This window comes from Danio rerio, chromosome 24 (assembly GCF_049306965.1).
Source record: "Danio rerio strain Tuebingen ecotype United States chromosome 24, GRCz12tu, whole genome shotgun sequence".
Classification (NCBI taxonomy): Eukaryota; Metazoa; Chordata; class Actinopteri; order Cypriniformes; family Danionidae; genus Danio; species Danio rerio.
In genome coordinates, this window is record NC_133199.1 from 2,282,501 (window position 1) to 2,296,808 (window position 14,308).

General features: G+C 35.6%; 1 protein-coding gene across 4 annotated transcripts in view; it reads right to left on the reverse strand.

Moving 5' to 3' along the window:
- Nucleotides 1-14,308, reverse strand: part of pard3aa (par-3 family cell polarity regulator alpha, a) — a 652,414-nt gene that overhangs the window by 570,507 nt on the left and 67,599 nt on the right. For all 4 annotated transcript variants that reach the window (XM_073941362.1, XM_073941361.1, XM_073941360.1 and 1 more), the window contains exon 2: nt 13,247-13,348. In XM_073941362.1, the coding sequence (XP_073797463.1) occupies nt 13,247-13,348 (102 nt within the window). The remainder of the gene's footprint in view (nt 1-13,246; nt 13,349-14,308) is intronic.

The window sequence follows — 14,308 nt, forward strand, 5'->3', positions numbered from 1 at the left end:
AGGAAACGTCATGCCAATCTTGCGTGCTGTCTGTCAGTCTGTTATGGCAAGCCGCTGAAATACCCCTTTGCCGTATTATATTTATGCATAGTCAGGTTTAAATGCTAAAATGCCTTGCCATAGACTGTAAACAATGTCAGTGAAGCTGTATCAGCCTGAGTCAGCCACTGAAAATGAAGAGGACACAGCTGAACCCATGCAGACGCGACTCTTGTGAGATGTTTCTGAATGGTATGTTTTTTGTTCATTGGTAAGTAGAGGATTGTGGTTAAGCCATCAGCATTTCAATTTAGCATCCCATACTAGTGTATATAGGAAATGGTACGTTATAAGATGGTGGTAAAGTCTCCGTTTCTAAAACATGGCAGGTAAAACGGTCTACTTTGGTTTTTCGTTCACTTTCTGAGGTTTAACCACGTCATAACAATGCAATCTTAAAGACATTGTACCGTAGTAAGGCTAAGACAAATTAAAACGCACTTCAGGTATTTATAAAGAGTGTTTGTGCTGAATAAATAAATGAAAATTTACTGAAAGCACGGACAAACCTATTCTGAAAACAAAGCACTTTTGCAAATAAATAAATAAATAATGAAACATACATACGTTGCAGAAAAAGGACTAAATGATGTGTAGATTTAAATATCAGATTTTAGTTTTTTTCTTTTTTGAAAAGAAAAGAAAAGAAAAGAAAAATAAAATAAATAATAAAAGCAAATAAATATTATATTTTGGATATTAAATAAAATAAAATGTAATTTAATTTAAAATAAATAATAAATAAATGAATAAATAAATAAATAGCATTTGATTAGTGTACGAACAAACCTACAAATAAATTAATTTAGTTTTTTTTTGGTTAAAAATAAAATAAAACAAAATTTAAAAAAAATAAATATTAGATTTTGGATATTAAACTAAAAAAATGTAATTTAATTTAAATTAAATAATAATTAAATGAATAAATAAATAAATAGCATTTGATAGGGGTGTAAACAAACCTACAAATAAATAAATATATAGATTTTTTGGTTAAAAATAAAATTAAACAAAACAAAAAATAAATAAATAAATATTATATTTTGGATATTAAACTAAATAAAATGTAATTTAATTTCAATTAAATAATAAATAATAATTATATGAATAAATAAATAAATAGCATTTGATTGGGGTGTAAACAAACCCACAAATTAATAAATATAAAGATTTTTTGGTTAAAAATAAAATGAAACAAAAAAAATTAATAAATAAATATTAAATTTTGGATATTAAATTAAATTTAATGTAAATGTACAGTGCTGTGTGTGTGTGTTGTGTGTTTTCTCCTTGAAGTGAGAAGTGTGTGAGGCAGAGAGTAAGGTCAGGTGTATTGAGTGTGATTGTGAGGCTCCAGACTCTGCATTGATCAGAGAGAGAGATCTATTGACTAAAGCACACAGCAGATGAACACACCTCCACTCTGAACACAGCTGCCTTTGAAGAGTTGTGAGTGTGTGTGTGTGTGCGTGCATGTCTTCATGGGTGTGTGTGCGTGTATGTTTGTGTGTGTATGTCATACATTTATGTTTGTGTGTGCAAATTATGAGTGAGAGTGTGCGATTGTGTGTATGTGTGAGTGTGCGTCTGTGTTTGTTTGTGCGAGCATGTGTTTTGGTGTGCATGTGTTTGTATGTGTATATGGTGCGTGTATGTTTGTATGTATATGAATGTGTTTGTGTGCGAGTCTTTGTGTGTATGTGTGTGCGTGTTTGTTTGTGTGTGTGTGTGTTTCTGTATTTGTGTGCATGTTTGTGTGTTTGTGTGTGTGTGTGTGTGTGTGTGTGTGTGTGTGTGTGTGTGATTCTGTGTTTGTTTATATGCCTGTGTGCATGTTTGTGTGTGTGTGTTTGTTTGTTTGTGTGCCTGTGTATGTGTATGTGTTTGTGTGTGTACGTTTTTTGTATATATGTCCATGTGTTTGTTTGTGTGTGTGTTTGTATGTGTGTGTGTGTGTATGTGTCTGTTTGTGTGGGTTTTGTGCACGTTTGTGCGAGTGTTTGTTTGTTTGCATGCGTTTTTGTTTAAGTGTATGAGCATGCGTTTTTGTGTGTGTGCGTGCATGCCTCTGTTTGTGTATGCGTACGTTTGTGTTTGTTTGTGCGTATTGGTGTGTGTGTGTGTGCGTGTGTTTTCTTTTTGAATGGACTCTAATGGCTATCATGAGTACAAGTTAGCCTATTCTTTCATTCCGACACACACACACACACACACACACACACACACACACACACACACACACACGTCAATAATACAAGACTCTGCTAAAACTTCACTGCTGATGCTGACATCTAGTGGCCACGTCTGTTAACAGCACACTCTTTTAAACAAAGATCATAGGGTGATTTTACAATAATGCTGAATCAATCGTTATTAATTAATTAATTCATTCATTCATTTTCTTTTAGGCTTAGTCCCTTTATTAATCTGGGGTCGCCACAGCGGAATGAACCACCGTCAATCATTTTGATTTGACTAAAAATGTCAGTAAATTATTGTTAAAAGGTTATTTTGTTAAGGTAAAAAGTTTTTAATGATCTAAAGAACTGTAAAGAAAGCTCCCTTTGTTTCCTCTTGTTTACACATTGTTTACTTGCACTCGCATGATGCAAAACCTTTATGAGTTAAAATTAAAACCTCTGTTGAACACAAAAGAAACCACTGGAAAACACTGGCGTAAACACTACAGAAAACAGAAAATACTAAGGAAGTCACTGTCTACTGGTTAGCGTTCTTCAACATGAAGAAAGAAACTCAGATTTAGACAAGTGGAGAGAGAGTTTCATTCATTCATTCATTCATTTTTAGGTGAATTATATAAACAATAATAACAAATAAATAATAAAATAACAAATAAAATAAAATAACAAATAACAATCAAATGCAAACCTATAATCAAAATAAGTATTGAGTTAAAAATAAAATAAAATAAAACAAAATAGGTCTGTACAAACCTACAAATAAATAAATATCATATTTTTGCCTTTTTCTTTTTGGAAAAGAAAAGAAAAAAAGGAAAGGAAAGAAACAAGAAAAATAAAATAAAATGAAATTAATAAAAATAAATAATAAAAATAAATAAATATTAGATTTTGGATACTGAATAAAATAAAATTTAATACAATTTAAAATTAAAAATAAATAAATAAATAAATAAATAAATAAATAAATAAATAAATAAATAAATAGCATTTGATTGGGGTATGAACAAACCAAATATATAAATATCGATTTTTTTGGTTAAAAATTAAAAAAAAAAAAATAAATAAATAAATATTAGATTTTCAGTAATAAATAAAATTTACTTTAATTTAATTTAATAATAAATAAATAGCTTTTGAGTGGGGTCTCAACAAACCTACAAATAATTAAATATTTTGGTTAAAAATAAAAGAAAATGTAATTAAAAATTAAATATATGCATATTGCAGATTGGCGGTTTATTCCGCTGTGGCGACCCCTGATAAATAAGGGACTGAGCCGAAGGAAAATGAATGAATGAATGCATATTGAACCTTTATATGTTTTAATGTTGGCCTAATTTCAGTTACATTTGTTTTAGGTTATATAAATATTATTATTAATATTTTATTATTTATTTATTTATTTTGGTATTTGAATTGCATTAACAACTGAGCTCAATGTGGACAACCTTTTGCAAAAAATTGCATTATATTTTAGTCTTTTTTTCTATCATTAAATAATAGAAATATGCATTAAAATTAAATAAATAAATACATATAAAAATAAAAAGCAAATACTTATTCACATTATCTACACATAATAGTTTATATTATTTAATATAAACATTTTTGTGAATTTTCGTTCATGACGGTTTTCAACCACTAGAGTTCAGTAAAACCATTTCTAAAATCACAAGAGTGAGCGAAAACAGTACAGAAACCCCATAACATCCTCTCTATAAGACACACCTCACATTAGATTTAATCAGCAGCAACGATGAATCCCCCCCCCCCCCATATTACATTGTCAAACTTGTAAGAAATAATCGTTTAACACATGCATTTTCACACTGAATGCATGTGAATCAGTGCTGCTCTTTCACAGTGTCTGCTAATATATGCATGCATGTGTGACATCTATAGTCATCCTCCAGCGAGAGGTGTTTTATAGGCTCTTCATGTCTCTATTCATCCTCAACAATACACATCACATGACCAGCGTTCCTCCGCGTCTCCACAACAACACAGAAAAGCCTCTTCACACAGAGAAATATAGTTTCCAGCCCACTTTACACACTGATGAAGAGTCATAAAACGCTTCATTACCTTCAGAAAACACCACACAACACTCACACACACAGATACAGACAGACAGGTGAGCACGAGACCACCAGCACGAGACAGAAAGACAAAAACAAACCAAAATAAAAGCTAAATGCATTGTAAAAGTAGCCGAACACAAATCCACAACAAGACCATTGAGTTGGAGAATTACTAGGTCTAAATTTACTGCTATTGCTAAATGTGGTCCCCATAATGTGATAAATACAAGAAATCCAAACACACCGACAGCAGTGTTATGAGGAGCTGCGTCATGACAGGGACTTATTATCTTCATTATCATCATCATCAGTGATAATCACCCTGCTCTGGAAATAATAGACAGATACTGGATTTTCATTAAAAGCCGCACGTCTACATCTTCATCATGGCTCGTGCTTTATCTTTATCTTTATCTCTATTTTATTTTTAACAGCAGGTTAAGCCCTTTTCAATATCATTTACTTTAAGTTGAAGCAGGATGGATTAAGCAGCAATGCTGTCTGACTGGAATAACACAAATAAATGAGTGAATAAAAAGAAAACAATAAAAACAAAAACAACAAAAAATTATTATTAAAAAGTAAATAAAATATAAATAAATATATTAATTAGTTAAATGTTGCCATAGCAGATGGCATTTGATGGATTTTTTTACATTGTTTATTATCATTAAAAAGGTAATTGACACAATAAATAAATAAATAAATAAATAAATAAATAAATAAATAAATAAATAATATTGTATATTAATATATAATATTACTATTGCACTTTGCAGCATTTTGCATTGTTTATTAACATGAAAAAAGATAATTCACACAATAAACAAATAAATAACTTACTAAATGAATAAATTAATTAAATTAAATTAAACATTACCATAGCACATTGTAGCTTTTGACATTATTCATTAACAAGAAAAAAGATAATTGACAATAAATAAATAAATTAATTAATTAAATTAAATAATACCATAGCACTTTGAAGTTTTTTAACTTTGTTTATTAACACTAAAAATGACAATTGACACAATAAATAAATAAACAAATAAATACCATAGCACTTTGTAGCATTTTGCGTTGTTTATTAAGATGAAAAAAAAGATAACTGACACATTAAATAATTAAATAAATAAGTAATAAAACGAAATATTACCATGGCACTTTGCAGCTTTTTATATTGTTTATTAACGCGAGAAAAAAAACAATAATTGACACAATAAATGAATAAACCAATGAAATTAGATCAATTAAATAAATAAATACAATTAAATAGTATAGCACTTTGTAGCTTTTGGCATTGTTTATTATCATTAAAAATGCAATAGACACAATAAATTAAGTAATAAATTAAATAAATAAATAAAATTAAACATTGCAAGAGAACTTTGAAGCTTTTTGACATCGTTTATTTAAACGAAAAGAATAATTTACACAAAAAATAAACAAATGAATAAATAAATTAACTAATTAAATTAAATATTACCATAGCACTTTGAAGCTTTTTGACATTGTATATTAACATAAAAAACAATAATTGGTGAAAGAAAGAAAGAAAGAAAAAAAGAAGACTCTGCTTTCTGCATTAATACCACACAAAAAGATAATTTACACAAGTAAATGAACGAACGAACGAATGAATGAATGAATGTGAAAATGAAATATTACCAAAGCACTTTGTAGCTTTTTGCATTGTTTATTAACACACACAAAATTACACAATAAATGAAGGAATAAAATAATAATTTAAATACTTTAAATAAATAAATAAATATTATCGTAGCACGTATAGCCATTTATCTTTGTTTATTAACACTATAAAAGATAATTGACTAAATAAAATAACAATAATAAATTAAATATTACCATATTGTTTATTAACATGAAAAAAAGATAACTGTAAAATTATTGAAACTCTTTTTTCCGTTTATTTGTTTTTGTTTGTTGTGTTAATATAACTTGTTATTTATTAAGCATTCTTTGCTTTATTAGAGAAATCAGTTTTTAGGTAAGTGGTTGCAAACACAGTGAGCTGAAAATGTAAACAAACTAATTAAGTTGAAGATTTCTATATTTAATTAGTTTATATCCAGCCCTGTAGCTGACGCTGATTGGTCAGCTTGTAATTTTGTTGATTAATTTGTATTTCATTATTTGAATGTGTTTTCGTTTATGTTACTAATTTCTTTGTTTCTGGTTGGCTTGAGTGGGAAGTCACATGATTCTCATTGATTGATTTAACCTGCGAGAGTTTGTATGGTCACTCAAGATTGTGATATCTCAATGCAAGCACCTGTTAAATGCTTTTGCTTATTCTACAGCTGGTTATCAGGCCAACACGGTAAACTAAAACTGTTTTATATATTATTTGTTTATTTTGATGTCCTTTTGATTGTGTTTTTGTGAAACATTTGGTTTGTTTATTTGTTTATCTTTTAGTTTTCACGGTGTTCAATAAATTAAACGCATGGTGGACATCAGTATTTGGAAGCGTGGACAGTTTAATAACCGGCGGGTAGTTACAAGCCCAAATAAACTGTTAGCAAACACCTCAAAAATTTGTAATAAAGCCAATGAATAATTTTATTTTAGTGCACTGAAAAGAACCACAAAGCTTTATCTCAGGCCTGTAAAAAGACTGAAGGTTGCCCTCATCCTCAGAGGTTACATTAGAGCAGTGCAGCACAAATCAGCCCAATTAGGAGCATTAAAGTCAAGCTGAGGGTCTCCTGATAAATCACAGCACTGTCCTGCTAAAACTCTCCTTCATCACAGCACAGAGAGCTGCCTGAATGATTGAACAATTACAGCAGATGAGCAGATCCACAGCCGGCTGGAGGACATCACACACAGCAGAGCATGAGTCCCTTTCTTATAGGACGTCATGGCAGGTACACAGTAGGGCTGCACAGTATATCACAATACAGTTATTTTATTAGCCCAACTGTAGTGTGTGAGTGTGTGCGTGCACGTGTGTAGCAGTGACTCTGTTTGCTGATTAGTAATATCCAGTTTTTCTAGTTCTCTAGCTAGCTAGTTCGACTGGTTGTGCTCTGGTAAAGGACCCTCGGTTCTGACGTGCGTGTGCGTGTGTGTGTGTGTGTGTGTGTGTGTGTGTGTGTGTGTGTGTGTGTCCATTTCCTGTCACAGTTCACATAAAGCCAATCAAATGTGTGTCTGGACGTGCTGAATATTTACACTTCAAACCTTTGAGATGGCGTTCTGAATAATGCATTGTGCTCGCGTCCTTTGAAGAGTCGTCCAAAACACATCTGCACACAATCACAAACACACAGTACACACACACACACACACACTCCATGCCCAGAGCCTTTTACTATTTCATGCTTTCTTTTTATTGTGCATTTGCACAGAGTTAGATCGTCTTTAAAGCTGCTGTATGTAAGTTTTTGACTCTTCTAAAGAAGAAAAACACCATAATATGTTTGCAGATTATCAGAAACATGCTAAGTAAACATTCTTGTTTATTTGAAAAACAATGCTGAAGTCAGATATTCTGCTTTGAAAATGTGCGATACGTGCCGAAATGGCTGTCTTTGATTTGGTCATTAAACCCGCCCAATGCCACTTTAGCCAATGATATTTCAGCCCCCCGGGTTGCCTTAGAGGAAAACGGTGGACAGTAGCAGACTCCGAAATGAGACACAGATTCAGAGTTCCACATGAGGTTATTAATGATCAAATAATATGAATATTATGAACGTAAACATTAAGAGAGTGGGTAACATTGTAACTCCTAACAACACGCTACATGATGAGATTTGCAATGATCAGCATTTTGGCTGTCTGCACCAGACGAAACAGGACAGAAATGTAATTATAGTCAGGAGCACAGAATAGTACACTCACTGCACTCCAGCGAAATAGTAATGTTTATAATCTAATTAATATATATTAAACCTATTAATCTGATTAAATGAATCAAAAACCGTTGTTTACATGGTTAACTCTTAATCAGAGTATTGTATTAATTGCATGAAAGTTGAATTATTGGTTTTCATGTAAACGTAGTCACTGAATAAAGCACATAAGGTGTTCCTGAGGTGATCATTGTCATTTATTCTGTTCTTCAGCTGTGAGAAACAGAAGCCGCTTCTAAAATATCAATTCGAAATGTTGGTTAGAACAAAACCTCCTTTTATTATGGAGAATATTCCTTCTATCGGGTGCCGTTGCTTTAATTTAGAACACGAATTAAATCAGCCTTTGGGCTCGATAATCAGACTCGGTTTGTTTGGTCCTCCATCTGGCAACCTGCGCTTGCGTTTGTTTTGATCCAGGAATGCAATACCTAGTTCAACCACTGGGTGTCAAACTTACATACTGCACCTTCAAGCCCCGAAACACTCAAAGCAAATGTGTTAATGCGAAATATCTGCCTCTGTAAGAATGTGTTTTTCTGATGTTTGATACATATAATACTAGTTGAAAAGATTATAATTTTTTGAGTTGGGTGAACTAGGTTAATAGCATTGTTTAATTTTCAGAAACATTATTTTCAACATGCTGTTTATTATGACAGCAGCTCTATTCTAAAGCTGTCTGAAACATTTGATTGAGTTTAGATGTTATTTAAACCCTGCCTTTCTAAAAGCCCAGTGTGCTCTGATTGGTCCAGCTGAACCCGGGACACTGTGATTAGCCAATCAGCTCAAGTGTTTGTCAGAAATGTAACTTCACTTATAATATTTTTCACTTCAAACTAATATGATTACAAATGTGTTGAAAAACTCTTCTCTCTGTTAAAGAGAAATTGGGGGAAAATATACAGAAGGGCTGATAAAATTCAGGAGGACTCTGACTTCAACTGTGCATGTATCAATGAAATATTGAGAACCAAACTGGCTATAAAGTAGCCTACACAACTGCCATGCTGGTGTTTTCAGCAGGTCTATTGGATATACTGTAAAGATCCTACATTCATCATGGAAAATTACATCTGGCACACAAGGCCAAGGTTACAGTGACATGACGACACCTGGAAAAACATTCAGCGTCCAGAAGCAGAAACCTACAGAAGGACAGAGCAGAGTATCTGACAGGGTTCACACAGTACTCTGCTTCCTGGAGGATAACATAATATAATTAAATCAGAACGAGATGTCCAGAGAAAAGCACTGAACTATGAAGCCAAAAGTACTTAAAATACACAGAAAAAAATAGCTTTCCACTGAAGTAATAATGCATTCAATTAAACATCGGAATAGTCTCTATTTTAGTGGTCGCCACAGCAGAATGAATCGCCAACTGTTCCAGTATATGTTTTACGCAGCGGATGCCCTTCCGGCTGCAACCCAGCACTGGGAAACACTCATTCACACACACACACTCATACACTACGGCCACCTTAGTTCCCCTATAGTGCATGTGTTTGGATGGGGAGAACATGCAAACTCCACACAAAAATGTCAACTGGCCCAGCCGGGACTCGAACCAGCGACCTTCTTGCTATGAGGCGACAGTGCTAACCACCATGCCACCCTTTTGCATAACAGGTCCCCTTTAAATCATGCCCTTGCAGAAAAATCCAGCTTAAACCAGCCTAGGCTGGTTGGCGGGTTTTAGCTGGTTGACCAGCCTGGTTTTAGAGGGGTTTTGGCCACTTCCAGGCTGGTTTCCAGCCATTTCCAGCCTGGTCTTAGCTGGTCAGGCTGGAAAATGACCAGCCAAATCCAGCTAAAACCAGCTTGACCAGCCTGGTTTAAGCTGGATATAGCTGGTTTTGGCTGGACTCCGAGCTTGGCTAGGCTGGTCAAGCTGGTTTTAGCTGGTCATCTCCCAGCCTGACCAGCTAAGGCCAGGCTGGAAATGGCTGGAAACCAGCCTGGAAATGGCCAAAACCCCTCTAAAACCAGCCTGGTCAACCAGCTACAACCAGCCAACCAGCCTAGGCTGGTTGAAGCTGGATTTTTCAGCAGGGGCTACAGACCAGAAACTATGTATCATGCTGTTTTTTTCAGCACAATGTGTCTTCATTAATCGATATCAAGCAGACAATATCTTCCGCTCTCAAAGTCAAACACCTAACAACGCTAATGCTAATTAGCCTCGTAATATGGATTTGACCAAGCAGCCAGAGTGTGTCGTTTACTAATTGAGCTAGCACGGTTTAATAAATGTGGTCGCGCTGAGAGGACGATTATAAATCACCAGAAACAAAAGCGGCTCCAGGCAGTCAAACGTCACCAAAGCCTAGCGGGAGCAAAGCGGCAAATTAGCTTGCAGGCTAAACAACATTCATCAGAGCTTGACAACATTAGCAGCTACGCTAATGAACAAACTGCAGCCATAAATCCTGGAGGGACAAATCAGTTGTGTGCAGGGCCGGCACTGTACATTTGGGGGCCCTAAGCAGAATAATTTTGGGGCCTCACCTTTGGAGCTTTAAATAGTGGAGCTTTGAGGCAACAGTGCTAATCACTAAGCCACTGTGTCACCCTGTTTATTTTGGGAAGGGGAAAAAATTAAGAAGCAATTTTAAAATTGGTGCTTTTATTTTATGTATATTTAAGATGTTGTACAGTCAAAGTGCTAATAAACATCAATGGTTTTGACACTTTTGGGACACCACTAGTAATACTTTACAGTAACTACAACAGCAGAGTGAATGTTCCACTACAAAACTTGAATCTGAAACTCATCCAGATGCAAAACCACAATAACAAGAAGAAACACAGAAGTCCAGATGTGCTTCTGACACTCCTCCTTTCTGTCTTTCTCTCTCTGGGCTTAAAAGCAAATTAGAGAAACCTGATATCTTATGATCAACTTTATCATGAACCCTGCCTCCCGTTATTCAAAACATTCAACAAAGCATATTCAAAAACGGCTCAGCGTTTGAGATCACGAAATGACATGACGGCTGCAGAAAGGGCCACATTTGACACTAAACACAGAGCAAACTGTGAAACACATACAGCTGATCACACACTCAATAACTAATTATTACTAATAAAATTGCAATGTGGTCAATAGTTGTTGTTTTTTTTACATACAAACACATGAAATCGTGTAATAACCTAGAAAATTCTTGAAAGCCAAACGTCTCACGACATGTAGATTTTTCTGAGGGCTTACTCACACTATGCCATCCGTACCGTGCCCAGGCCCGTTTCCTTGATCGTTTGAGAAGTGTGAGTGCGCTGAATCGGGCTCAGGCACGGTTCACTTGGCTGGCCCTGGCCCTGTTGGAAGAGGTGTGCCTGGGCGCGGTTCACTTGGGCTTTGGCGCGGTACGCTTGTGTGTGAGTGCAAAACGCGCCAAAGCCCAAAACTGAAAGCGAGACGTGACTTTTAAGGGGCTGTTTCATATGGATTTATTAATCATTCTTACTGTTCAGTGAACGCAAACTGCCGTAGTTTATTAAAGACGCAAACCACTCACGTCAGCTGCGCGCCTTCAGCAGACCTCCTCATTCCTGCAGCACGAGAGCTTTATGATTGTTTTTGAGCGCCAAAAGTGGCGGATCTGTTCGGTGAAATATCTGACTGCATGTCACCGCATCCCTAAGGACTGTTTGGCAAAATATTTGACTGCATGTCACTGCATATCAAACGACTGACACGATATAACTAGAGAAATCTCCACTGTGCTGCTGAGTGAGAGAGTGCTTCTCACTGAACAGCGCAGCAGCGATGACGTAAGCGTGCCGAGGCCCATTTGTGGTGTGAGTGCGGGCCGTCGGGGGAGACAGGAGGGGGACAAGCGTGCTTTGGCCCGGTTGGAGGCAACTGTACCTAGTGTGAGTACGGCCTGAGACTATGGGCCCTATCATACACCTGGCGCAATTGGGCACAAGGAGCGACGCAATTGTTGTTTGCTAGTTTCAGCTCGACGCAAGAGTCGTTTTGACGTTTTGCAGCTCACTGTTTAAATAGCAAATTTGACGGACTTTAAGAGGAAAAACAGTTGGGTCCTCATATGTGCACCTAAATGTGCACCTAAAGGCGTTCATCTCTAAATAAGGAGGCGTGTTGAGGCGCATTACTGGCGCGTTGCTATTTTGAGAAACCAGAATAGACTGTTTAAAAGATCAGCTTAGAGGAGGTCTAAAGTCCAGCGCAGAGGGCGTTAGTTTAGACCATATGGGGCACAGCATGTGTATTTGGAAATAACTTTTTGTGCACACTTCTTTATTGTTTATTTATTCGATTGCTGGAAATTAGAACTGAATTTAGATTTAGAAATTTAGAAACTTAGAAATAGTTTTGAAACAAATCTTTGCATTTATTAACGAAATAATTTTTTATAGGCTAATCGATGTCTGTGTGTGCAACATGTTTCCCTATCCACGAGAGTAAAAGTGAAAGTAAAGAATGAGGAGGCTCATCTCTCATTCTCGTGCCGCAGATTTAACTGTTTTCCACATACAAAGTCCGTCAAGTAAATAGCATATGAGCTTATGGCGCAACGCTACTGGCTCTTAAAAGGAATAGGAGATGAGACTCTTGATTGGTTTATTCTCAAAACACAACTATAACTCATTAAGAGAATAAGCTTAACCCTGTTAGACCATGCGCCACGGCGCAAAGTGGATTTTTTTCATCCTTAAAATAGCAAAAGTGGATTCAGACGCTTTGGACTTTGCAAATGGATCGTCAAAATAGAGCCCTATATTTGTGTCCTCAGAGGCACTTTTTTAAAAAAAAAAACCTTCCCAAACTAAAACAGTAACAGCTGCTGAATAATTTGGTCTACATTCTCAGTTTAGCTATCTTTGGAAAGATGAGGCTTTGGGCTTTACTATGCACCATGCAAAGTTTTAAATGCTCAAAACAAACAAAGTTATTAAAGCTGTAATAAAGTCTTCCAGTTGAGTTCTCTTTTCACACTGAAATTCAAATGAGAGAGAGAGAGTGATCGACGTCTCTCTGTAATATTAAAGCAGATTTTGGACTCACCCTGTCTTTATCATCAGCTACATCACACAGCACATCATCCAGGTCCAAAATGCCTCCGTCTCCGTGTTCTAGCCGATGAACCTGTATCCAGTAGCCCGGGTCCTGAAACAGACGGAGAGACCGAGTACATTCAGACTGTTTTTAAGTGAAATCTGATAAATTAATTCATTGTACTTCAGATTAGTCCCTTATTTATCAGGGGTCACCACAGCGGAATGAACCACCAACTATTCCGCATATGTTTTACGCAGAGGATGCCCTTCCAGCCACAATCCAGTACTGGGAAACACCCATACACACTCATTTAAACACACACTCATACACTACAGCCAATTTTGTTTACCTAATTCAAACTCCAAACAATGCCAACTGGCCCAGCGGGGACTCGAACCAGTGGCCTTCTTGCTGTGAGGTGCTTACCTCTGAGGCACCAGTGAAATGTGATCCAGGACAACAAATACAGTCATAAGGGTCAGTTTTTAATTCATTAATTATATGAAACCTGAACAACTTTCCACCAATGTATGGTTTGTTAGAAAAACTCAACAACATTTGGACCAGATACAATATTCAAAAATATGCAAACTGAGGATTTAAAAACATCTAAATATTGAGAAAAATCACTCAATATAGATGTATTTACTGAAGGACATTTACAAATATGCATGTCGGATGAATTACAGGGGTGAGTGGATGAATGGGTGGATAAATGGGTTTATGTGTGGGTGGAAAGATGGATGAACGTGTAGATGAATGGATGTTTATGGATAGATTGATGTGTAGGTGCATGAGGTATGGATGGGTGGGTGTGTGTGTGAATGGATGGATAGATGGATGGATGGATGGATGGATGGAAGTGTAAGGGGATGGAAGGGTGGATAAATGGATGGATGTTTGGGAAGATGGGTTGACAATGATAGATGTGTGGATGGATGGATGGATGGATGATGTGATTATGGATGATGGATGGATGTAAGTGTAAACAGATGAATGGGTGGATAAGCAGATGGATGTATGAGTGGACGGTAGATGGTCGATGTGTCGATGGATGTATGGATGAAT